The sequence below is a fragment of the Cavia porcellus genome, unplaced genomic scaffold, assembly GCF_034190915.1.
Source record: "Cavia porcellus strain 051 isolate PalLab524CR breed Dunkin Hartley unplaced genomic scaffold, mCavPor4.1 scaffold_18, whole genome shotgun sequence".
Lineage (NCBI taxonomy): Eukaryota > Metazoa > Chordata > Mammalia > Rodentia > Caviidae > Cavia > Cavia porcellus.
This window is the reverse complement of record NW_026947501.1, coordinates 53,357,538-53,383,394: the sequence shown is the minus strand read 5'-3', so window position 1 is coordinate 53,383,394 and position 25,857 is coordinate 53,357,538. Positions and strand designations below refer to the sequence as shown.

Here is a 25,857-nt window from a genome sequence, read left to right as displayed (position 1 = left end):
GCCTACCTCTCCCCCGGGACCCTCATGCCTGCTCTCCCTGCTGGCAGTACATGCCCATGGAGGAGGCCTACACGCAGTCCCTGGTGATGAAGGTGCTGGACAACCAGAACTTCGGGCAGCAGACTGTGGTGGGCCAGGCCAGTGTCGACTTCCTGCAGCCCTACTTCTGTGACCCCTGGGCGCCAGACTACCTGCCCCCACAGCTCCCAAGTATGACACCGTCCACTCGCCTTCCTAGGCCCCTGAAGGTTGGGGGGTCTGGTTCCCCACAGGGTGGGTACCCCTCCTCCTTGGCCTGTGCCCTCCTGAGGCTCACGGCCATGTCTCTCCACACAGTGCTGTCTGTGCAGAAGAACCAGAAGGTGGGCAAGCGTCCCCGCTGTTCACGGGAACAGCCCTGTCCCTGAGGAGGGGTGCTAAGCTGTCCTGGCAGATGTGCCCAGTGTGACCTCAGCCAGGACTGCACGTGACAGTCACATGGGCTTTGTTAAGTTCTGAGACCCAGGCCCCAAGGAGCCACCCCAGAGTTGCTGAGAGAGGACTCCAGAAGCAGAATTTTGTTCTCATCCCCAACACACACATCCCAACCCTGGCCTGGTGATTCCTGGACGCAGGAAACCAGGGAAATGGCCTGGCTGGAGCCTTGTCTTCTGAGCCGTCAGAGCCCAGCCCTGGACTGCAGGCCTCACACTGCTTGCCTCCCGCCTTCTAGGTCATAGGGTTCCTCTATGACAAGTTCTGGTTCAAGCCCGGCAAAGCTGAGGTGAAGTAGGCCCAGTCCCAGGAACCGGAGCCAGTGGGTCCGGGAGGGAGGCCCCCTGCCCGCTGCCAGCACCCTCTTCCCCCAGGAGGAGTATGAGTACGAGTACGAGGTGGACTGGTGGAGCAAGCTGTTCTGGGCCACGGGAGATGACAAGTCCCTGAAGTACAAGTACCAAAGCTACCACACGCTGAAGGTCTGAGGGACCGAGGGCGGCATGCCGTCTCCCAGGGGAGGGTCACAGACCCAGCCTCGGTTCCTCTGAGGGCGGTCTGGGGGCGTTTCTGTTGTTCCCAGAGATGAGCAGAGACTCCCCTCCCCACTAGAGGCTTTGGAAAAGGCCCAGGAGCCGGGGTCCCCTGTCTCCTGACCCTGGCTTGGTCTTCCTGCCCTGCAGCTGTACGACTGCGAGCTGGAGGCGGTGCCAGCCTTCCAGGGCCTGCAGGACTTCTGCCAGACCTTTAAGCTCTACCAGGAGCAGCCCAAGGCGGACAGCCCTGTGGTAGGGGAGTTCAAGGTGTGTCCACGAGACAACCACCGCGCTGCTCTGGCCAGCATCCTGCTGAACACTGCTTCCTGCTGCAGGCCGCTGCTGCCCCTGCTGTTCTGTCCCCACAGCCCTCTTCCCCTGCGTCCCCTCTGCTGGTCCTGGGCTAGGAACCCTCCTTGGGGGTTACAGAGCTGCACCCCAACACCCTCCCCGCCCCCAGGGTCTCTTCCGCATCTACCCCCTTCCTGAGAATCCAGAAGCCCCCCAGCCCCCACGCCAGTTCTTGGCTTGGCCGGAGAGAGAAGACTTCCCCCAGCTGTGCCTGGTGCGGGTGTACATGGTTCGAGCCATCAACCTGCAACCCCAGGACTACAATGGCCTGGTAAAGAGCGGGCCCGCCCAGCCCCACCCTGGAGCCCCTCAGGCTGCTGAGCCCCAGAATGCCAACCCCCCACCCAGGCTCCATGCCAGGGGCTCACTGCTGCCCCAGTCCCACCAGCCCTAACCACTAAGCCTACCACTTCCTGACCCTCCCCTAGTGCGACCCTTACGTGATCCTGAAGCTGGGCTCCACGAAGCTTGGCAGCCGGGACAAGTACAAGCCCAACACCGTGGACCCCATCTTTGGCACGTGAGCCGCCCCTTCCTTGCCCACTGCTCCCCTCCGTGCCATGCTGCAGCAGCTCCAGCAGAGGCTTGCATTCCTCACAGCAGCCACCTCATGCTGTGGGGCTCAGCAGGGTGGACAGGAGGATGGGAGGCCCAGCTTTGCCCTCCCTTGCACTCTGCCTGGGAAGGACCTACAGTCCACAACCTAGGCCAACAGTTGCTTCCAGCTGGGCCCAGGGGCTGCTGACGGTGGACACAGCCTGTGCCGTGCTCTGCTCCCAAATCCACCATGCAGGCGCAGGGGCAAGAAGGGGCCTCTGGGCTGAAGTACTGGCCCATCACAGTCTCTGGCCTCTAGGATGTTCGAGCTTACCTGTACCATCCCCCTGGAGAAGGACCTGCACATCCAGCTGTACGACTTTGACCTGTTTTCTCATGATGATGAGATTGGAACCACAGTCATCGACCTTGAGAACCGCCTCCTGTCTGGGTTTGGGGCACGGTGCGGACTCTCCAAGTCCTACTGCCAGTGAGGGGACCAGTGCAGGGCCGGGTGGGTTGGGGCTAGTGGTGTGCCTGTGCCTCCCCTGGGAGAAGAGGGGAACCAGGGCTGGACCTGCCCCATCTCCACCCACACTGCCCTCACTGCACACCCTGCAGCTCCAAGCTGCAGACCGCCCCCAGGACCCACATTATCGTCCCTCTCACAGGTCAGGACCATTTACGTGGCGGGACCAGATGCCCCCGAGCTTCCTCCTGGAGCGATATGCCAAGCGGAAAGGGCTGTCTCCTCCGGTGTTTGACCCTGAGGGAGACTCTGTCTTATACAGCGGGGAAAGATTCACGCTGCAAAACTTTGGTGAGCTGAGCACACTGTCTGAGAACAGAGACACAGGCCTTGGAGCAAAGAGCTGCAGGCTGGAGAGGCGGGCGGGGGGGGGGGGATCACCCCTGAGCCAGAGGACAGCCTACCCCGATCCCCACTCGTCCACTCCAGCCTGGGCTGGGGAGGGAGCCTTGAGGGCTAACACCCTTGTGGTCCCTTCCTTCCAATCCAGAGTCTGAAGCCCCAACTGTGCCAGGTCTGGGCCCCAAGAAGGAACGGCTGGCCCTGTACATTTTGCACACTCAGGGGCTGGTGCCCGAGCACGTGGAGACACGCACGCTGTACAGTGACAGCCAGCCAGGCGTCGACCAGGTACGAGACTGGAGGTGCTGCCCCCTTCCTGTGCGACACATGTGTTTTGCACATATCCATAAGATGGCTCAATGATGTCACCTGGAATAGAGGACATCAGAGCTGGAAAAGTCACCTGCATCTGCTAGGGGAAGCACTAAGGAACCCTGGCAGCCAGCACCCGGAAGAGGTGGCACCTAAGGTCACAGTGCAGACGGGCCAGCCTCGCTTCTGGCTGCCAGCTGCAAGCTGTTCTGTCCATGGCAAGGAGCTCTGAGCACGGGGTGGGCTCCCCAAGGACGACCTCATTATCTGCTGCCCTCCGGCTTACTTCCTGAAGCACTCCGGCTGAGGCGCTTTCTAGAGAAAAGTCCTCTTCTGAGCTCCTGTCAAACCATCATTCTCATTACGTCTCTTTTCTCCAGTGGGTCATTTTGGGAGGAAAATTAGTGCCAGTGCCTGGAAGGACAGAACCTACTCCTGTTTTCCAAGGCTGGCTATGCTGCTCTTTGACTGCTTTTTTTCTCAGCTTTTCAGGCCCTGCCCTTGGTGACGGGCTCCAGAGCCTGAGGCTGTGCTCACCTGACCCTCAGCCCACTCATGGGGCAGCCTGTTTAGTAAATGAAAGCCCCACCACCTTCTAAGCTCCAGCACCTCTGTCCAGGGCTGCCTAGCTGGTGCCTGCCACACCCGACCCCGGTCATGAGTGAAATCATGGCACTGTACCCCAGGCCTACAACCGGATACTCACCCCAAAGGAGAAAGGGGCAGCTCTCTGCCCTCTGTGGGGTGGGGATACAACCCTGGGATGCGGCTCAGCTCGAGGGCAAGCCAGGCTGCCCTACCTTAAGCGCTATTCCCTCTGATCCTAGGGCAAGGTGCAAATGTGGGTGGACATCTTTCCCCAGAAACTGGGGCCCCCCGGCCCCCCTGTCATAATCAGCACTAGAGAGCCTAAGAGGTCAGTGGCACCCACCTCCCCATCACCATATTTCAGCTGAGCCCCAACTGTCCTCAAAGGCTGAGAGGCAGGAACCCTCCTCTGTTGGGAAGAGAGGAACCCCAAATTCGCCGGGAGCCTGGTGGGCAGCCCCCGGCCTCACCCCTCCTCGAAGCTACACAGGGCACAGCTCACAGCACCACTGCTGCAGGTACGAGCTGCGCTGCATTATCTGGAAAACCGCACAGGTGGACCTGGTGGACGAGGCACTCAGCAGAGAGAAGATGAGCGACATCTACGTCAAAGGGTCAGGGGGTGCCCTGCTCAGGGTAGGGGTTGGCGGTTGGCTGCCACTGTGCCTGGTGGGAAGGGGGACCAGACATGCGAGCGGTGAGAGGACTCTGGCTCCAGGTGGCTGTTCAGTTTAGAGAAGGACATGCAGAAGACAGATATCCACTACCACTCCTTGACTGGGGAGGCCATTTTCAACTGGCGGTTCATCTTCACCATGGACTACATGGCAGCAGAGCATGTGTGCATTGAGAGCCACAAGGTGCCCGGGAAGGAGGGGTGGAGCCTCAGGCCTAAGAGCGCACCCCCACACCCCCCACACCCCCATCTGCAGTGACGTGCGTGTAGGAACAGACTTCGGAACTGTCTGCGGGCAGAAACCCTCTCCTTGGTAGTCAGGCCGTCACTGCAGGATGGAGTGGGCTACGCAGGTATCCTGGGGATGTCACCCTTGCAGGCTGCATCATGTCCTCTGTCCTCCAGGATTACATATGGAGTCTTGACCCTACATCTACCAAGTTCCCGGCCCGGCTCATCATCCAGATCTGGGACAACGACACCTTGTCCAGTGATGACTTCCTGGGTGAGGCTGGCTCTGGGTGGTGACCGGGGCTGTGGGGCACCCTTTGCTGATGGGGTTTTGTTTCTTGGGTCCAGGGGTCCTGGAGCTGGACCTGTCGGACATGCCCTACCCAGCCCGGCATGCCAAGCAGTGCTCTCTCCACATGCTGGACACTGAGCCCAAATGGCCCCACTCCCTCCCACATGAGCGCATCTCTCTATTTAAGAAGAAAATTGTAACTGGCTGGTGGCCCTGCCAGGTCCAGGAAGATGACAAGTGGCGCCTATCGGTAGGAGCTGGGGAAGGTGTCAGCTCCGGCAGCCTTCAGGGGACCTCAGCTGCACCTTCCCTCCCTGTCCTCAGCAGGAGTCCTACCTACCTCCCTTGCTGAGCTCCGCCCCACCCATGTGTCCCCAGGGCAAGGTGAAGATGACACTGGAGGTCCTGTCAGAGAAGGAGGCCTTGACCAGGCCAGCAGGGCAAGGCCAGTCAGAGCCCAACCAGTACCCCACACTGCACCCTCCCCTGTAAGGCCTGCAGGGCGGGGTCTCCGAGGGTCTCAGTCCTCTGTCCCTCTGTCCATGGGGTACAGGGGGCAGTCACTTCCTACTGTGCAGCTCAGTTACAAACTGTAGAGCACAGATTTGGGCTGGGGCACCCTGAAGGGAAAGCCCTCTGCTCTGGAGCACCTGACCAGGTTCCCCTGCCTTCTCTGGCTCTCTCCCGGCAAGGGCAGACGTGCAAGCAGCGCGTTCATGTGGCTGCGTTCTCCTATTCGAACCCTGTGCCTCGGCCTCTGCAAACGCTACCGATGCAAAATCCTAACCTTCTTACTCTTGCTGGGCATAGGGTTTCTGCTGTTCAAATTTATCTACTCAGCTCCGGTGAGTGGCCAGCTCGGGGACGGGCACAGCTGAGGAGTGAACTTTCCAGTTGCTGGCTCAGCCTGACCCCACTGTTGCTCCTCTGCAGAACTACTTGGCCATGAACTGGATCCGCCCTGGTCTCCGGATGCAGACGCCCATTAAAATATATAACCTCCTCACTTCACCCACTGTCAGCAATGCCAGTCCTTCCCCCGCTGCCACCCAGGCTCCAAGCCTGCAGCCCTCCACAAACCACCAGCTGCCACTCCTCCAGGCTCCCAATCAGCACCTGGATGACATCTACCCAGAACTTCCAACTCCCTAAGACTGAGGTCCCCAGACTGATCTCAGTGTGTCTGCCTGGCTCTCCTGCCTGATGTCAGCCGTCCCCTGGGCTTCCAGTAGCCCTGATTCCGCTTTAAAGGACACGCACAAGGGGCAAGGTTATTCTGCCTGTTATGTCCACCGGGGCAAGCAGAGACATAACTTCTCACTGAAATAAACATGTTTTGTAGCAGACCCACCTTGTCATTTACTTGGGGGGCTGAGGACAGCATGAAAGGACTCTCAAGGGCCAAGGAACCATGCTGCCTGGTCTCCCCAGTGCAAACAGGCTCTCAGCACCAGAGGATGGTGAGTGGGAGGGGCAGCCCCCATGGGTAAGCTGTGCACAGGGGCCACATGGCGAAGCCAGCATGGCCCCAGCCCAGCACAGCAGGGTTACAGCACCAACACCCATGCTCGGCCCACTCGCCTTGGGAAGCTTTTGTTTCCAGCAAAAAGCAAGGGCTGGGCAGGATACAAAAAGCTAGGTTGGGTGGTTTACTTAGGCTACCATTTTTCTCAGGACAGTAGCCTGGTCCCCTACGCTGGGTGGGGACTCCATTTCCCAATGCCCTGCCCTCTTTAAAAGGCCTCTAGATGCTCATGAGCTGGAACCACAGAAGGTCTCTGTCCCCTCCCACTACATGCTGTCTCTGCCATGTCTCGAGTCTTCCTAGATCCTCCGGCTAGCAAGCTCTTTCATTCTCCCCTTGAACTCAAAAAGCCACCATCTTCCTCTTCATTCTCCCCAGTGCAGAGGCCACATACGAGGTTGGCATTTGCCTCCTATCCTCTGGAGCTGCTCTGCTGTTTTGGGAGGTGATGGGAGGGTGGCTGCCACCTCTGCCCACCTGTGAGTCACTGCAGGCCTGCGTGAGGTGAGGTAGAAAGCCCTTGATGGCAGAGGTGCACTGTAATGGAGGACCTCTCCTTCCGTGCAGAGCTGAGACACTCCCACCCCGGAGAAGGCAGAGGAAGAGCGATGGGCCAGACTCCCCCAACCCAGCCCCGAAAGGAAGGACAGAGTCAGAAGCTCACGACTGGTTCTATCATCCACTCTAGAATTTCCCTTCAGTTACAGAGGTCCAAGGACAGCTGTCCTTCGGGCACCTCCGAGGCCAAAACACCTCCATCCAGGCAGGCAGGGGAGCAGCACGTGACCCTTGTCAGATAAGGCAGTGGAAGAAGGGTCGACAATTCGGGCAGCACTCAGGCTGTGCTGCTCAGTGGCCACTTGCCCTCCCAGGCTTACGACATGAGAACAGTGACTATTTCTTCTCCATCAAGGAAAAGAAGATGATTTTCCTCCAGGGTGGTGGGGGCACCAGAATAGGCAGGAAGAACAATGCTGCCTCGTACTTTCAGTCTCAAAGCAGCTTTCCCAAAATCCCAATCAGCAGAGAACATGCAGGCTCCAGCAGGTCCAGGGCACGTGACAAAGGCCGCTTTCTGTGGCAAACTCAGACCTAGTCAGCTACACAACCTTTTCTCCAGCTACTCTCAACTTGCACGCCGACTGCCAGCCAAAAGTGGCACAGAGGGACCCAGGCATGCCGACATACCCACGGCCCCTGCAGAGGACAGAGCTGGAGCCTTGCACCAAAGCCCAAGCCCCAGAGCCTTCAGGGAGGGTCCCTGAAGCCTCAGTCTCCCTGATAGCCCCACAGAGGCATCCAGCTCAGGCTGCATATCAAAGGACAATGGACAGTGGGAGGACAGGAAGCAGGAAAGAAGTTCCACACAGGTTTCACGGGGAGCTCCTCGGGGTGTGGAGGTTTGGGCAAAGAGCAAAACCCAAATGGCCTGAAGGTATGAGGGCTGCCCCGAGTGGATGTGAGGATGGGCCACCCCGTGGTTCCAGCACCCAGGCCTGCAGCCGCACGCATGCTCTCCATGCCTCTTCACTCCGGGGGAGGGATTCAGGGAAAGGCACGTCACAGCAGTGGCCCGGGCTGCAGTCAGACGTCCCCAAGGGTGACCCTGGGAAGGCAGAGTCCTTGAATTCATCCAAAGCGAAAGTGATGGAACAAAGTCCTCATCCAGGCCAGCTGAGGCCACACCGTTGTCACAGAGGGGATGGCAGCAGGAGGGCTCAGTAGAAGCGCTTTCGACTGTGTTCCTGCCATTTGTTGTAGAGGATGACACCGATGACAATGGCGAACACAGAAAACACCAGGGAGAAGAAGACGATGAGGAAGAGGGCCAGGCCACTCAGGGGCTGCATTGGGACTGTCACTGGCAGCAAGAGGGAAGCGCGTCAGACAAGGAGCCTGCCCACTGGGAAGGATCACTTGCACGCTGTCCAGTCCCTCCCATTTCTGAGAGCCAGTTTGGAGAGCCAGGGCTCAGGTGCCCCCTTCCCTGAAGGCTCGATTTCAATATGAGGCTACCACCTGCCACTGATTGTGATGGGAGTGGGGGTGGGGAGGGCAGGCAGGGACGCGCATCCCTCCTTCAGAGGATGCCTACCTCACATGCTATGCCTGAGAGTCACCCCAACCGTGCTGGCACTGCCACCCCCTCCCAGCCATGGGGCCCTGTCCCAGAACCCCACACTCACTCTCAGGCAGCTTCATATTGTCCACCGAGGGCAGGAACACGTCACGGTGCAGCTTTTCCTCCTCTGGGGTCCTCTCCACCGTCAGCTCGAACAGCTTCAGGGAAATGACGTCGTGGTTGTCTAGAGGAGAGAGCAAGGAGGATGACTCTGGCCATCGTGGAAACGGCACCATGCCGTGTTTCAAACCTCTGATCCTTAAGCAACGCAACTGCCATCTCTCCGTCTGTCACTTCAAAATAGGCATGTGGGGGAAAAGAACTTCGCACAGGCATGTTGGGTATTTTTCTGCATACTAGAGAGCTTAAAAATTAGTCATCATCCTCAAGAGAATCCAATACTGTATCACATGCAATACCTTCCAGCACAGGAGGGTGCGTGGTGAAACTGCACTTCACCTCCCCTGGTGAAATCATCCTCACAGGGCCCCGGGGCACCTGTTTACCAGGTCAGAGGCCATGGCAGGCAGAGAGGCCACTGAGCCTATTTCCCTCTGGCTGCTTGCAACTGTTACCCTGAACCTCCCTAATAATTATCAGAGAACAGATCAACGAAATAGCGACTGGATTTTTCTTTTTAAAGTATCATTATAAATCCATGCATTAAAGTATTTTTCCTAAGCTTCAAAGCAGTGATATTTCACTGATGTTCAACTCAACTGATCTCTGTAGGTGGGAGCTTGCCCAAGGTGGTTCCTGAGTTTTTCTCCACCAGGCTGGACACTTCTGATGTTTCCCTTGCTTTTCTGGGAAAGTCCTAGTTTGTATGTTTCCTGTCCAAGACCTGGCATGAGCCATTTCTTGATGAAGTTCTGTCCTTTCAGCTGGAACTGGCAGCCTGAGACCATGAATGTGTGTGCTGGGTGTGCTTGCTGGTGGCTTTTAACTGCCTGGGGCCAGGACTTCTGTCATTAGGATGTGATGCACAGCTATGCACTGCTATGATCTTCAGCAGATCCCAGATGGTCAATACGCATTCATCTTCAATTGGAAAAGTGTTAGTTATAGAGCTTATTTAAGTCATGGGATAAAATAAAATCCAGGTAATAACCCTCACAAGGCAGGACCTTCAAAACCTGGGACAAGCTGAGCACAGTGGTGCACACCTGCAATTCCAGGATGAGGGGAGGCTGAGACAGGAGGGTCATAAAGTTGAGCCTCATCTAGGTAATTTAGTGACTTAGTGAGAGCCTGTCTTAAAATAAGAAATTAGAAAAAGGCTAGGACTGTAGCTCTGGGTGAAGGCCCTGGTCTCAACCCCCAGTACTGGAAAAATTAAGTTTTGTTTGAAAATCAAGTTTTATCTGTAATAAACTGTTAACCAGAAGAACCCTTACCTCTTTCTTATCTCTTCCCAACAGACATTCTGAGTGGGGCTAAAGCCAAGGTGGAGAACAAGCAAAGAGAAGCTATGAATCAGGCATGACAAAGAGAAATCAGCAGTGGCAAGAAGGTGGCAGAGGTATTACTGATGTTACAGTGAAGGGAGCCAAGTGTCAGAGCAGCTGCTTGGAAAAGCAGAAGAGGGGACCTCGGGGAAGCCCAGAGCAGAGCCCTGTGTGTGGCCACGCAGTAGCAGCTCTCTGACAGGCGCGGGTTGTGTGGCAAGGTCCGGGAAGAGGTGGACACGGGCGATAGAAGCCTCTGTGCACAAATGTGCCCAGAAGTCTGTGCAGGGGGCCCAAGCACAAGATGGCTGGTGACCTGGTTCCACCAACAGCAGGGCTCTGGGCACGTCAGTGGTGGAGGGAGGGGAGCTTGACAGCAGAGAGGCAACAGCCCTGACCCTTGCCCTGCCCTTGGGTTGACCAAGGCTGGGTAGCTGAGAGGGGGCAGCGAGTGAGGAGCGTGGCGGGCCGCACCTGAGAGGTCGCCGGTGATGGAGGAGGTGCCGAAGTAGTACCCGCGGGGCAGGCGGACGCCGGGCACCTCCAGGCAGTCTCTCCACTCATGCTTGCCGTCGATGTCCATCATGATCTAGGACACAAGAAGAGCCAAGTAGGGACGCCTGGGGGGCAGAAGGCAGCCAGCGTGCCCGGTCCCACTGGGGGCTCACCGTCAGGTGCCTCTTGGCGTAGCGGATCACGAGGAAGGTGTCGTAGTGCAGGTTGCGGACGATGGCTGTGCAGCCCCCCAGCTCCGTGGGCCGCCCGTCGCGCTCGTGGTCATAGCTGAGGGAGCCGTTGTTCACCATGACGGAGATGTAGGGGAACACGCGCTAGGACAAAGGAGTAAGTGAACGCAGTGAGGAGACGTCCGCCACAGGGCTTCAAGTCACAACAGAGCCCTGTGGATCACGAGCCAAGCCCCTCACAGCGGCCCACATGGCCACACTGCTCACCCGTGGCCCAAGGGGCGCTCAGGGGTCAGGAAGTCACCCTGTGCACACTTGCTTGGGCCACTCCTTGGTGCTGCCTGGGTTTGAAGTTCCCCGCAGGAATGGAGTGTGCGTGGCCTCTCCCGGGGAACCCCTCTCGCAGGCCTGCTCTGCCCAGTACCAGCGGCCTCCTCGCACGACTGTACACTGACTACTTCTTGGGGAAATAAACCATTTATTTGGCCTCTTTCATCTCCACCTTGGTGCCCCCTCGCCCCCACGCAAGGCTGCTCTGCATGGAGCGAACACTCTGCAGGGCCGTTTCTCCTGAAGACAGCACCTTTCCACTCTAACATCCGACCAGCACAGGCGCTGAGGACAAGGACGAGGATGAGGACTCGGAAGGTACGCCTCACCAGCCACAGTGGCTATACTGCCTGGCCAGTACCCTTCAGGCCCACAGCTGGCTCCTCCTCGACAAATTCCTCCAGCAATCCCAACAGTAAGAGGGCCACACTGTGCCCCGCAGGAGGACAACCCAGCTTCCCGCCCGCTTCCCAGGCCTGCTCCTTGCAGCAGAACTGACCAGCCAGCTGCCCAGGGCGGGTCCAGGGCCGGGCAGGAGGACGGGCAGAGCTGAAGGAAGGGTACACAAGGCATGCCACGCCGGGGTGAGCTCCCCACCGTCCCACACTCCACATGCAGGCAGAGACACAGTCCAGGTCCGAGACTGGGCCTCCTGGGACAACAGCACAGGGATGTGAGTGACAGGTGGGAATGAGGATGGCCACAGTGGGTCAAGAGCCGAGTACCTGGACTCCCGGAGAGTATCGCCTCTTCTGGGCCTGAGAGGGTCCAGCAGGTTATTAGGAAAACAAAGGAGGGCACAGAAGACAGAAGACCAAGTCAGCAAGAAACACCATGAGAGCTAGGACCCACGCTGCAACGGAGGCACCCACCCAAGTCCTGACAGCACAGCAGGGTCCACGAATGGCATTCAACACGTTCTTGTTCTCCTCAAAATTACATACAAAGCCAGGGCTTGTCACAGAAGGTCTATGAGTGTTGGTGGATTCTCAAGGGTCCCCTAGGAAGGTCTCTCGGGGCCTGAGTGTCCTGAACCTTTCAGAAGCTTTACAAAGTGTCCCACTGGCCAGACAGGGCCTGCATAGATCCTTGGCAGTCAGACAGACAGCCCCAAGTTTGCACCCAGACTGCTCTTCTCTATAGCCAGGGACAAGACAAAACAGGGCCTCTAACTCAGAGCTATCCCTCCCTCTCCAGGGCGTTGGGACACAGCTCTTGCCCAGAAAACAAAAATCCCACTGTTTGAGGGACCATGAAATTAACTCAGATCCAAAGGGCTTATTTGCCCTCTAATTGAGCCTATGGACACACATTCCCAAGCCACTGCTGGGTCCCGACCTCTGACAAGTGGGTGAGGGAAGCTCTGTGGGAACCCAGCAGCACCAGGGCCTCGAAAGCCCCTAAAACCCCTGGGATCTGAGCTCCTGGCACCATGGAAAGTGATGGAAGCACAGCCCAGCCTCAGTCTGGGGCAGAGCGGCAGGGGTGTGCAGCCCTGAGCATTCCCTGCTGGCACCTGCATGACAGGCTGGGCGCTGCCTGTAACGACGCTGGGGCCTGCGGCAGGCAGGCAGGCAGGCAGACAGACAGATCTCTCCTCTCCTGGAACTGACACGCAGTAAGAAGACAAACACAATCATTTCAGACAGCGATGGCTCCACAATGAATGCGACACAGGCAATGTGACAGTCTGATGAGAAGCCCTCTCTGAGGAGGCCACACCTGAGCTGAAACTCCAGCTCTGCAGCACAAGCTGAAGGAGCAGCTCAGTAGCAGGGCACGGCCTGGCACACACGAGGCCCTAGGTTTAACCCCAGCACCGCACAAACAAAACGACCACAAGAGACAGGATGGGCAAAGTGCTTATCACAGAACCTGGCAACACAAAGTGATGAATGAATGCTATTTTTAAAAAAGTAAAGAACTGAGCATAAAAAGCACAGGGCTGGTATTTTCGTGGACTTGCAGGGGAACAGTATATAAGCCCAGCTAGAAAGAATATACCTCAGCCCAGGGCCTCAGGGACACAATAACAGGCTGGGGAGGCCCAGAGCAGGGCCCCGTCCAGGAGCACACAGGATGTGGAAGGCAGTGTTGGTTGAATGGTAACCAACAGCTGGCCATGGCATTCGGGCCATGAGTTCACCACCACTGGAAGGTTACTGTGAACATGCATGCTACTAAGCAGTTTAGAGAAATCTTTTAGAAAGCTCATCTCTGTCAACAGTTAAAGGAGGGACCAAAATTTAAAATGCCCTGAAGGGCCCGAATGACCGCAGGATTTGCTTCATTTAATCACTTCCACACCCTCATCAGAAGTTGAAGCTAGCATAGCATGGTGGTGCACACTTGTAACCCAAGCACTCGGGAAGCTGAGGCAGGAGAATCAGAGTTCAAGGCCAGCCTGGGCTACATGGTGTCTCAAAACAAACAAGCAAACAAACAAAAAGCCAAAATAATACTAACAATAATAATAATAACTTGAAACTGCAACTGCAGAGCACCCAGGCCAGCAATCCTTAGGCGAAGGGTGTCCTGCTCTTCCCGACGGATGAAGTACCTAATTATACACGGACAGTCAGGGGCAAAATGTCCCAGAAGCATTCAGGGGGCTTCCATCTGCACAGAGTGGGTACCCAGGGAAGAGTCTAGAATAGGGTGCAGGGGATGTGGGGTTTTCTTGTTTTGGGTTTTTTTTTTTTTTTAGCATCCAAACACAGACTTTATAAGAGGAAAAGTGGATGATAGCGACAGACCCAGAGATGATCGCTATTAGGTACTATTAGGGAAGGACTTTAAACAGTTACTATTAAATATGTGTAAATTGTTTTTCCGCTTTATTTGCTGCACAGATTAAAGTGTTTCACTCTGGCAAATGTGTACATGGCCGTGACAATACCTGGGCATTTCCACTTCCTATCACCTCCTTGCCACACTCTCCCCCAAGCCCCACTGTTTCCACCCCAGGATGTGAAATGCATCTCGCCATATCTACTCTCTGATCACCCCCTCCGCCTCCCTCACTCTGCCAGTTACTCCTTTCTTGCTGTCTAACAAAAACGTGGTCTATTCACCTGCCTGAGTCTGGCTTGTCTCCCTCTGCACACTGGTGGGGGGACCTGTTTTTAAAGCAACACAGAAGCCCATGATGTGCCCACAGATGAGGACCACTGCACCAGGCAGAGCCCCGAGGCTCCTCGCTGCGGTTTATCCACCTCAGCGGCTCAGGACAGGGCCTTCAGCTTGTAATCCAAGTTTATTTTCTGTTCCTAGTCAGACATTCGAAGGGTTGCTCCAACAGCCACTAATTTCAACACAGCAGTGGATGGTTTTCTCCTGGAAAGCAGCCTGCAGCTGGCACCAAAGGCTAAAGAATTATACTCATTCAGACAAAATGATAGTTTCACTCCTAATTTGAGAACCGCTGGAAATGAGGAACTTCTATTGTCCAAATGATTACTGTTTCCTGGGTAGAGAATTTTTTTTTTTTTGGTATTGTGAGGCCACTTAAATTTTTTTTTTTTTTAAATCTACTATAGTTGGGGGCACTCTGGGAGGATGAGGCAGGAGGACCATAAGTTCAAACCCAACCTTGGAAACTTAGTGAGACCTTGTCTCAAAAAACAAGAAGGGTTGGGGATATAGCCTACTGTACATTTAGTTTTTGGCACCTCACTATCAATCAATCAATCAATCAATCAATCAACAGGTAAAAGTCCTCCACAGGATACTTTTTACCTCCAGCATCCGTGGCCTGAAAAGATACCTAAGAGCCTGTGGATTTACGGAATCTATACTAAAATTCCAAAGGTCCAAAGCACACAGGTCGTGAATGCCCAGACAGCTAAAAGAACATGCAGGGTGTGTGGGAACACAGTGCCACACACAGCTGCATGGCCCCATGTGGACCATCCCGAGGACATTTTGTCTCCTTGCTGGAAGCAGGGAGAACTGTGCATAGGGATAATCACGGGGGTGAAAGGAGACAACACGGGGTGTTTAGGGCAATACCAGGCATTCCTTCAAGGACATTTAAACTTACCTCTTTCTAGATACACATATTGTTCAAAGGTGCAGCCGCAGCCTCCCCACTGACTTCCCTTCATAAACCGCAACATCATCACTATCTAAGAAACTTGTGGAATGACTTGTATCTCATGTATCTTAGTTGTGACCCCACGAAAGCCATCCCAAATCTAGCAATTTGAGGGCTTCAACAGAGTACTCCATGATCAGAAAACTTTAATCTGATGTTCACACACTCATGCTCACAACCCACTCCCTCAGGTTACACCAAGTCCCAGCACGCCAGCTACCATAACAGCTGTGGCTACTTTCTGGGCAGGAGATGAGCTATGGACTCTGTAACAGGAGTCTTCCCTACAGTTCTACTTCGGGGAACCCAAGCTTCCTAAACTGATCCATAACCTCCCCTGTGCCCGTGCCTCTTTCTATGGGGTGAACACTTTTACCGGACCTTCAGAGAGGTCAAAACCCCAAGAAAAGACTGATAAGACTGACCCAAAGCGACACTTGCCTTTGCTTTCTCCTTCTCCTCCTCCCTGCCTCACAGGGCACCAGCAGAAAGCCACACCGTTTCCCAGGGCAGCCAGCTCCTCAAAGAGCACAGCCTCGAGGCCAAGCCACCTCCAGCCAGCCTGCCTGCCAGTGCCCCACGGGCTGGGTACCCAGGATTCTCCCTCAGGAAACGCTACCCTCCACAGGCCTAGAAAGACTCAACTCACTCCCAAGCCAGGGGGTAACAAGGGAACTAAGGAGGTGCAGAACTGAGCCCCTTTAATAATGTAAAGACTCCTTGCCAGCAGAGAACAGACCAAGAGGGATCAGCGCCTTCACCACGATAAAGCCTTGACAGACAGCATTTTAACACTGTTTACTTTTGGTGGTGCAGAGGATGGAGCCCAGGGCTTGGGTGTGCTAAGCACGCCCTCTACCACTTTGTCACATCCCTGGCCAACAATGGGTTTTTTTAACTGGGCACAGTACTGCTCATTTTCTTCTAGTTCAAAGGAGAAAAAATATCCACTGCCATCAAAAATATGTGTGGGGAGCACCTCAAACAAGCCTTGATCCAGGAAGACCAGGAAGCAGCTCGCACGGCCAGTGACCAGCTGCTTCTGCCACCCTGGGTGAGGCATGAATCGGCCACAGAACAAGGGCTGAGGCTGCCAAGGCTGTGCAGGGTGCTCTCAGCCCAGGAGGCCTCGCACCATACCAAGCGCAGACGGTTATCTGCCAAGCCAGCCACTGAGCACCCCTCAGCTTTCACCAGCATCTGGGTTCTCTTGAGAAACTGACATTCGTCAGCTGACAAATTCACAGCGTCAAGAAAAGATCACATTGAAAAGATAACGGCAATGCTGAGAAATAATCCATACACCACAAGATTCACCTCGCGCACACAATTCACTGGCTTTGAAATACGCAAAGTTAAGATTATGGTTAATTTCTTTACTCTAAAAAAGAAAGCTTGTATCCACTAATAGCAGCTCTCCTGATCCGTACCCCACAGTACCCCAGCCCCAGACAACCTCTCCAGACCTGCCTGCAGGGACATGGACCTCTCATATGTGCCACTATATGAATACATCCACTCATCAGTTGATGGATATTTAGGCACGTCTATTTTTTGGCAGGTACAAATAATGCTATGACCATTCCTATAAAAGCTCTTATAAATGGGCTGTAACACTGTAATCCCAGCACTGACTGGGGAGGCTGAGGCAGGAGGATCGCTGCAAGTTTGAGACCAGCCTGGGCTACAATTCGAGCACAATGCCAGCCTGAACTGCATAGCGAGACTCTGTCTCAAAAAGACAAAAAAAATCGGAGCTGGGGATTTAGCTCAGCGGCATAAGCACCTGCCTTGCAAGCAGGCAGTCATGAGTTCGATCCCGGTACCAATAAAAATGAAAAAGACAAAAAAATCCTCTTATAGCTGGACATGGTGGTACATATCTATAATCCTGGTACCCTGGGAGGCTGAGATAGGACAATTTCAAGTTTGAGCCCAAAAGCTTAGTGAGACACTCTTAAAGACAAAAATCTTTTGTGCAGACGTGTTTTCATTCCTCTTGCATGTATACCTAAGAGTGGAACTGGTAGATCATTCGAACTATCTTTAACCATTTGAAGAAATGCTCATTTTCCAAAACATTGTACACTGTTTTAAAGTTCCACCAGTCACATAAGAGAGCTTCACATCATCCCACACTCTTGTCAACATTTGTCCTGTATTGTATCGACCTAGTGGCTGTGACATAGTATCTCATTAGGGTCACTTGCTTTTCCCTGATGGATAATAATGTTGAACATCTTTACTGGTCATTTGTTTATCTCTTTGTGTGTGTGTGTGTGTGTGTGTTTGAGACAGGGTCTCATCATGCAGTGCAGGCTGACCTTACACTCACTTTGTAGCCCAGGCTGGTCTCAGACTTGCAACAGTGTCCCTGCCTCAGCCTCCCCAGTACTAGAATTATACGAGTGTGCCACCACACCGGCTCCATTTATCTTTTTTGGAAAAATATCTGTAAAGCACCTTTGCCTATTTTTCATTAGGTTCTCTGAGTTGTGATAATTTTTTGTGTTCAGTTTTAGTTCTCTGAGGCTGAGTTCCACCACGAAGCCCAGGCCAGCCTTGAACTTGCGATCTTGCTTCCGTCTCCCAACCTGTGGGGAGGACAGGCCTGCACCACCACACCCGCTTTTTTTTTTTTTTTTTTTTTTTTTTTTTGTCTTTTTCCTTTTTATCGGTACTGGAGATCGAACTCACAACTGCCTGCTTGCAAGGCAGGCGCTTATGCCGCTGAGCTAAATCCCCAGCCCCCAACCACACTCGCTTTTAACAGGTCTTCCTTGGGCCCTGTAGGAGTGTCTAGGACCTATCACCTGCAAACAGTTCTCCTTCCTTTCCCATCTGGACCCTTTATTCCCACGTCTAACTGCTCTAGCTCGAGTCTCCAGAACAGTGCTGAAGTGTTAAGAACAGGGATCAAGGGCTGGGGATTTTGTTCAGTGGCTTAAGCGCCTGCCAGGCAAGCGGGAGGTCATGAGTCTGGTTCAAAAAAAAACCAAACAAACAAAAACAGGGATCTTTGTCCTATTACTCATTTTACGAGAAAAGCAAGATGTGAGAGACAAGTTGGTTACGAGAAACAGGAGAGGTCGTGTGGAACGGTTTGCCCGGTTCTGAAGTGGTAGTGAAAACTTGTCTCCCTCGTCTGGCACATCCTCCTCCTGTGAACCACAGATGTTTGCCAGTTTTCAAAAGGCCTAGTAACTCTCACCCTCTGCTTCGGTCTTGAAATAACAAAGTGAAGTATTGAGGCTGGCGTCCCTGCAGTCAGTTCCACCACCCATGTGACACTAACAAGTTCTATAGCCTTCCTACACGCCCAGTGTGAACTGAGTGCGTGGAAGGGTTTGTTTCTGGGAGACAGAGAGCCAGCTTTAAAACGCCCGTCAGTGCTGAAACCCACATTTTCTCAGGTATGTTACTAGCCACCATGGCTTCTTAGTATGCCACACACACAGACTCTTCCATCCTTAAAATCCTCAGTGCCTGTACCTATTAGGATCACATTCAGATCCTCGGCACCACACAACCCTCCAGAACCTGGCCCCACTCTGCGTGGTGAGCAGGAGTCACAACGCAGGCTGCTGGGGGACGTGCCTGGGAGGGACGGGGGCAGTGCTGAAGAATGCACGGCTGCTGAGCCTGCTCTTCCTCCTGGTCCCATCCCTAGCCTGTGCTCCTGTATTGCCTCCCCCCCACACACATACACACGCACTGCTTCCTCCAAGTGGAACACCGGATCCCTTTCCTACAGACCTCAGCGTAAATGTTACTTTTCCCAGGATGCCCTCCACCACTGACCCACCACCAATGCTGCCAGCTCTGAGGCCACACACAGTGCCCCAGAGCTCCCCCACTACCCATCTCCATGGCGCTAGGGCGGCACAGGGGGCTCATGCTGATCTTGTTCAACAACAGTAACTCCCAGGGTCTGGCACCTACAAAATGTTCGGTGTGTGCAGCACAAAGAGAAAGCCAGAAGGAACAGAGAGGGGCAACTCTCACTGACTCACAGAAGTGCTCCTCCTAATCCGGTCTCCCTTTGACCCCCCTCATGTGAGCACATGAGAAATGCTACCCACTGCACTGGGGGCCGGAGACACAATGCTCATTCTATAAGGTTTAAATACCTCATAATAAACCTGGGAAAAAATAAAATGAACTCTGCCTTCATTCCTAATCCTGCCTTCCTCAGCTACAGGACACTCGGTGACTACCTGTCATAACAATTCTGCCACCATCTGATGGCAGTGCCATACGACAGAGTATACCCTGTTGGCAGTGCAAGAAAATAGTAAAGAACCCTTAAGGTCAGCTCATAAAACACAAGGGCTCTGCCTATGGTCAGGCCCTGGGTTCCACCAAAATTCTGGGATTCATCGATTTCCGTGTGCCGGGAGCCTTTCCTACAGGCAAGGAGAACCGGTGTTCACGATGGAAAAGAGGAAGGATGAAAAAGATGCTGGGGGGGCAAGCAAGCTGCAGAAGAGCACAGACTCACGATGGAGTCAGAGTGGGGGAGCCAAGTTACACCGAGCCAGCGCGCCCTGGGGCTGCTTTGGCAGCCTGTCACCAACTGGCCACCTGTGCTCCGTCTCCACAGAGACGGAATTTGCAGGAGAGAGAACACAGAACACCGTTGACACTGAAGCAAAAGCAACTGTTCGTGACAGCTACTCCCACAGGGCTGTGCAATCATAAACAGTCCTGGAAAAACAACTGGCAAGAGCATGAAATTTCTGAAGTCCAGTGGATGAAGACCCCTCACTAGCTGTCCCCTGTCCCCTCCTGCACACCACTCCTGAGAAAAAGAACCGTGATGTCAGGGCAGCTGACCTAAGGTGCTGACACTCGTCATTACCTCTTGCTGCTTCTCCTCATTGGGGTAGGTGTCTACAAATACTCCCAGCCCCACAAATTTGTCCATGTTTCCAAACACAGGCCCTAGAGAGAGAGAACAGATGAACAATGAGACAAAGCCGAGAGTCGATAAAAGAATAACAGCTCCCTGTGATGAAGGCAAGGCAAGATTTAATGACTCCCAGGCCTCTCCTAAGATGAGAACACACAGGTAAACGCAGCTAGCAAAGTGTGGGGCCTGAAATCAGGGCCAGTCTGGAGTTGTTTGCTGTGGAAGGCAGGGTAAAAGAGGAGGCCACTGCGATCCTGGTTAGCACTGATCCTCACTGTTCCTGATCCTCACGGGTTGCTAAGGAACCCCTGCAGAATATGCTTCACAAACACCCGGTGCAAATTATGTCCCCAAGAGAGAACTGAATTCCCAAGTTCTACTTCTTGTTGCAAAAGACAGCAGGTTAAATCAGGCTGCACCTCACATCTACCTACAGCAAGGATCCAGCACGGCAAGGGAAAATACGTAACTCCTATCTCACTCAGAGCACTGAGACTGCTCACTGGACGTTCCCGGAAGAAACCAGCTCACCAACCAGTAGTGTTCAGGAGAGCCTGGGCCTCACCCAGCCACTGGGCCAAGTTTCACAGGGAAACTTGGGAGGAACCAGTGAGCCAGAAATCACCCCATGTGAGCCATGCTCAGCTGGATTCAGACCCCACGCTACAGACACCAAGGGAGAAGGAAAGCCCTTCTCCACAAGAGGGCACAGAAAAGAGTAGGCCCACCACCCCCACACGAGCAGCAACCCAGCGTCCCCAGTACCTGGCTGCATCCGATCCTTCGTGTACCAGATGGCGAGGCCGTCCCCGTGCAGGTTCTTCTTGCCCTGGCCGTGGATCTTGAAGTGCACCTGCAGTTCCCAGTCCCTCAGGAAACATGGCTGCAGCCAAACAGACACTGGGTCAGTGGGGAGCAGGCACTCAAATCCCTCAAGCCTGAGTGTTACCATATAGACTCGGGAAACATAACTGCAGCTTGAGGCTGAGGCTTAAAACCCAAACCTAATTTCTGTGAGGGTTCCGTTATAATACTGAACAGACTGAGCCACTGGAACATTTAAGACATTTACTACAAAAACAACAAAAAGCCCAATTATATTCAATATCTCGCAGCAGAAACATGACAGTACTCCACAGCTAGCAAAGGCAAGAGAGACCACCATGCTCCTACAGCTATCCAGAAAAGCCTCTAGTCTTCTCAGTACACCTGCCTGGATTAATCCTCATTTGCTCTGACAGAAAAACTCTAAAAAGCTAGGATTTAAAGAAAGGTCAAAGCCTTATTCTTTAAAAAGAATAAGAAAAGTTAAGCCATTATGCCAAGGGTTTCCAGGAATTAGTGGATGCTATAAACAACTCTAATTCACTGGCCCTGGCCCTCTGCCCAGGTGAAGGGTAAGCACAGGTCTCACCAGAAGGGGATGTCATGGTCCCCCACACCCTCAGTGCCACGCCAGGAAACACAGATGTGCCAGAGATGAACACCATGCTCACCATGGGGACAACCTCTGCGGACACATTATGTGGGGACCCCTATTTCTCTTGTTTGAATTGTGCATCAAGACTTTGTAAAAACAGAGGAGGCAGCGAGCGGCTAAGTGCTCTGAACAATTTAACACTTTTAAGGAAATTTAGGGAGGCTCCTAGTTAAAGTCCACTGTGAATAAAGAAGATAAGAAGCAGACAGACCAGCTGGGTCCAGCCCAGGACTCTGCAAATAGATTGTTCTGGCTCATCGGAAGTACACTGCTAGGTCATTTTCACTTTTCATTGTGGATTCCTGGGATATTTTCCAAAAGCATTAGGAATACAAAGTCAAGATGAAAGGGGGTTGGGGACTTCTGCTTTTGGCAAAGAACCTGGAGATCTCTAATAGCTGAGCCTCCTCTAATAGGCCCAGTCCATCTTAGCGTTTTAGGGCTTTATCTTCCTGCTTTTTTCACTTGGGTTTCACAACAAGGTGAAGTTCAGTGGCAAAAAGCTGCCCCACAGCCATTAGGTAGTTATGAAGCCACTGGGAAGACCAGAGCCAGTGAAGGTCGCACTAACCCAAGAGGCTTCTGGCTCAGGCAGCAATGCTCCATGGTTTTCCTCTGGGCCTAACAGTGGTTCTGACACTTTGTTGCACTTAATCTCCATAGGGAGTTAGAAATCCCAGTAGCCTAGTGTACTCTCTTCTAATTACATCAGCAGCCCTGGAGGTGGGACCCAGGTGTCAAGCCAACAGGTAGCCAAATTTGAGAACCACTGTCCAAACAAATGTGTCCCCTACACAAACAACTCAAGAAACCATCTCACAGCTCTTTCTGATGATCAGGGAACAGAGAACAGAGAACACTGGTATCACAGAACGTGAAAAAGGGACAGAGAATTAGAGCTAGGTTAGAATCAGCTAGAGACACCTCCTAACACAGCATGGATGTAATCATTTAATTCTCCCCAAGAGTTTCATCAATGAAACCTGTAACAGGTTTCCCTAGCCATTTTAACTTTCCAAAGTTTTTTCATGTCTATTGTCTTGTTTTATTCTCACAACCAGCTCGGTGGGCAAGTAGAACAGGTCTTACGAAGATGACGGGAAAGATGGAGAAGGGAAAACTCTCAGGGCCCACGGAGGGCCTAGAACAGAGCTGGATTTAGAAGCCACGTCTTTCAGCTGCCCTTTGTATCTGCTGCCGTGCTCTGCACTCTGTCCAAAAATGAGCCTGGCACCACAATCTGGGTTACGGGGCCAGCTTGTGTGGAGAGAGCTCAGAGAAACTTTTCTCACCCCTCTGCTCCTTGAGAAGTCTCTGCTTCAGAAAATAAACAAGGAGAAAGAAAGAGTCCTCTTTTCTGAGGTTCATTCATCTACAAGCAATCAGAGGAACTATATGTAAAATATTATTTTTTTTTACTTATGGGAACCCAAGAGAAATTGTCAAAGGACGCCAAAATGACCCCCCAAAGTAACATAGTCATAAAAGATTTAGAAAGAGCCCTGGAAACTAAAAAGAAAGCATCATCTTACACTTGTACAAAATCACAGTGCAGCCACACCAGCAATACTGCATTCACTTCTTGTCTCAAGGAAGACAATGTAGCTAGAAAAAGTCCAGAGAAGGATAAATAAAATGACCAATAGCTCAGGGATTTTTCACATGAAAAAAAAAGTTTTTTGTTTTTTGTTTCTTTTTAATAGGATTCACATGTAGCCCAGGCTGGCCTTGAACTCCTACACTCAAATAATCCTCCTGCCTCAGCCTTGCAAGAAGCTGGGATTACAGGCGTGCTCTACCTTGCAGGCTGTAGACTTCTACTTTACAAAGCAAAATAATTAAGAGATGTATGCTATTAAATCCCAGTAAATAGTACCATTGGGTCATCAGGAATTACAGACATTTCTGAAAACAGGTTCAAAATGAATTGTTTGCTATGATTGGGACAATGGCGAGTATTTACCTAAATATCAGATTTCTCTGTTCGAAAGGGTACCATAATTTCTGAAATAAAAGATCGCTGGTATCTATAAGAACGCAGAATACTAAAATAGATAATAAAAGTAAGTTAGTATGTCACTGCTGAACTTTTTAGGACATCTGGGACTGTCAGCAACACAGGAGGGAAAAAGTCCTTCTTACCACCCGGTTCCACAAGGCACCCTGTTTACTCTGCATATCTGGAGTGAGGCGGATGTACTGGGTCATCACCATGGCATTGCCCATCAGATTCCACAGTGAGGAACTGCCCGTGCCCACACCTACAGGGAGGAAGTGGATCAGTTCATATTCTCCAACATCAACCCATCCAAAGACCTACCACAGGTCCTCTGTGAGTTGGAAACATTATCTTTTTTTCCCATTCTTGTCACTCAACTCAGTCTCCCACCTCTGTCATACTTTTTTTCTATTTAAAGGAGCCTCATTATGTTGACTAGGATGGCCTCAAAATTCTGGGCTCAAGCGTTCCTTTAGGCTCAATCTCCCAGGTAGTCGAAACTACAGTCACATACATGTGCCTGGCTACACATAAATTTTTTTGTTTTTTTGAGTCTTGTTATGTAATCCAGACTACCCTTTGAATTTGTAATCCTCCTGACTCAGCCTTCTGAGCGCTAGGATTATGGCAATGTGCCACCATAGACACACCTATTTTAAATCCTCCCCATCTGTACAGCTTCTCTTCACAACACCCTCATAAGATGAAGACCCCGAAGTACATCGGAGCTATCTCTTCATGTGTGCCACAATAATAACAGCTCAGATCTACTCCCATTTTATATGAGTGAACTTTAGCATTGTAACAGAAAAAAAATTCCTGTTATAGCAAAAAACCATGGTCCTCAGGCCTATGGGCTTAATTCTTTAATTAGTCCATTAAGTATAAGCTATTTTGTCCCATTCGTAGACTATAAGCTCCAGGACAGGAGAAACTTGGTTTCTATGACCTGTTGTATGACCAGCACATAGCAGGCAATGTCGCTGCTGGGTGAATAAATGATACTTCAGCAACAGTATTGCATATACTCTTTTTGTTTCCTGTTCCCATAACCACACTTCAGTGGAAAAAACTACTTGTGTTAAACTGCCTCAATGATGTGGTCTCTTTTATATGTAACCGTACCTATTTTCTGGTCAATAAGCTACTCATACTAGGGTCCTATGATCGGTACAATAGCAAAGTCAACCAGCCCTTTTCATCATTAAGGAGCCTGGTCAGGAAAAGAGCAGTATTATAAACCAGCAACAGAATTTTATCTTCTTTCTCAGCCTCGTCAAGTTGTCAAGTTCTACCCCAGTTCTTCCTCCAGTTTTATTTCTGGCACACTCACTGCTCCATCGCGATCCTGGCTCAGGACTGGAAGCCCCCAGTCACTCCCCCACTGTTCCCACGCCTTCCCACACAGCTCCTGTCCACTCCGAGGTTCTTGGGTCGTCCTACAGCTGGTGGCATGGGAGCAGCCAGCCTCGACCTACTGGAAACTTCCAGGACTCCAGAAGGGGAGGGGGCGGATCCCTGGCCTTCGGACCTGGGTGCAAACGTGGATCCCTATACATCCCCGGCCGTTTCCTCTGAGCCGAGAAGCCCCGCTACCTCTACCGAGGAGCGCAAGTCGGGAAGCCCCCCTCCCCATACAACCACCTCGCCCGGGTGCCTCACCCTGGTAGGGCTTCGACAGCGAGTGCTCCCGTTTCAAGTACTCGAACGCCTGACCCGCCCCGACTTGCCGTGGCCCCTGCCCAGACCCCAACAACAGAAGAAGAAGCAAAATCCTGGACCCATCCCTAGCCGACCAACGCCGCCGCCAGTGTTGCCACCAGCCAGAGGAGCGCAGAGTCACCGCCATGTTTCCCACCGCCGTCCCTTCATCAGAAGCCCGCCCCCTCGCCCAACCCATTGGTCTTTAGGACCAATTTCCTTGCTTCCCATTGGTTCTTGTTGAGCACCCGCCTCCACAGGTGAGTATCTCACCGATTGGCTGTTTTTCGTATCAGTTGCCTTGCCAACCCAGGAAAGGGGCGTGGCCGAATGTTCCGACTCCCTTATTTGCGTGTGTCCTGCGCTTTACTAGGCCTGCTGGGTTAGTAGTGACTTTTATTTTGTTTCTGCGTTCTATAGTAACTTTAAAGTGACAAAACCTTTCCTGCGATCGCAAAAAAATGTTCTATGGTCTATGTTCTAGTACCTTCCTGACTGTTAAGAGAATTTATCAGTCCAGTGATATAGAATTGAAAAGAGAAATAGACAAATCCACAGCTAAAGAAGCTGGAAGATGAGCAGATTAAAGACTTGAGCTGCACTGCTAACCAACTTGACCTGATGACATTTATAGAGACCCCACACAACAACAGCAGAAAGCATTCTCTTTAAGCACAAAATGTAGGCACA

At 52.6% G+C, this 25,857-nt stretch overlaps 2 protein-coding genes across 6 annotated transcripts in view; one reads left to right on the top strand and one right to left on the bottom strand.

Annotated features, from left to right (window-relative positions):
• The window catches only part of Fer1l5 (fer-1 like family member 5), a 45,220-nt gene extending 39,013 nt beyond the window's left edge, over nt 1-6,207 (top strand). Inside the window, exons 37-54 of the mRNA XM_063230343.1 lie at nt 48-210; nt 337-362; nt 713-763; nt 849-956; nt 1,158-1,277; nt 1,471-1,632; nt 1,790-1,881; nt 2,218-2,388; nt 2,570-2,718; nt 2,918-3,057; nt 3,909-3,997; nt 4,188-4,283; nt 4,388-4,529; nt 4,751-4,850; nt 4,925-5,118; nt 5,247-5,356; nt 5,566-5,713; nt 5,802-6,207. Coding sequence (XP_063086413.1) covers nt 48-210; nt 337-362; nt 713-763; nt 849-956; nt 1,158-1,277; nt 1,471-1,632; nt 1,790-1,881; nt 2,218-2,388; nt 2,570-2,718; nt 2,918-3,057; nt 3,909-3,997; nt 4,188-4,283; nt 4,388-4,529; nt 4,751-4,850; nt 4,925-5,118; nt 5,247-5,356; nt 5,566-5,713; nt 5,802-6,020 — 2,280 coding nt within the window. The 3' untranslated portion in view covers nt 6,021-6,207. The remainder of the gene's footprint in view (nt 1-47; nt 211-336; nt 363-712; nt 764-848; nt 957-1,157; nt 1,278-1,470; nt 1,633-1,789; nt 1,882-2,217; nt 2,389-2,569; nt 2,719-2,917; nt 3,058-3,908; nt 3,998-4,187; nt 4,284-4,387; nt 4,530-4,750; nt 4,851-4,924; nt 5,119-5,246; nt 5,357-5,565; nt 5,714-5,801) is intronic.
• An 846-nt stretch (nt 6,208-7,053) lies between these two features.
• Lman2l (lectin, mannose binding 2 like) lies at nt 7,054-25,344 on the bottom strand. Of its 5 annotated transcripts, XM_023565817.2 has the most exons (10): nt 23,610-23,728; nt 23,431-23,512; nt 23,000-23,072; nt 20,753-20,870; nt 19,937-20,019; nt 11,705-11,737; nt 10,632-10,793; nt 10,438-10,552; nt 8,580-8,699; nt 7,054-8,254 (listed from the first exon to the last, which is right to left on the bottom strand). In XM_023565817.2, the coding sequence occupies exons 4-10, from the start codon at nt 20,760-20,762 to the stop codon at nt 8,112-8,114; spliced, it is 666 nt and encodes a 221-aa protein (XP_023421585.1). In that variant the 5' UTR covers nt 20,763-20,870; nt 23,000-23,072; nt 23,431-23,512; nt 23,610-23,728; the 3' UTR covers nt 7,054-8,111. The 5 variants fall into 5 exon arrangements, with proteins under 5 accessions (XP_023421585.1, XP_003471770.1, XP_063086004.1 ...); XM_003471722.5 differs by lacking the exons at nt 23,000-23,072; nt 23,431-23,512 and adding an exon at nt 25,129-25,344; XM_063229934.1 differs by lacking the exons at nt 23,000-23,072; nt 23,431-23,512 and adding an exon at nt 25,129-25,344 and having other exon boundaries at nt 7,054-8,138.
• Nucleotides 25,345-25,857: the final 513 nt, after the last annotated feature.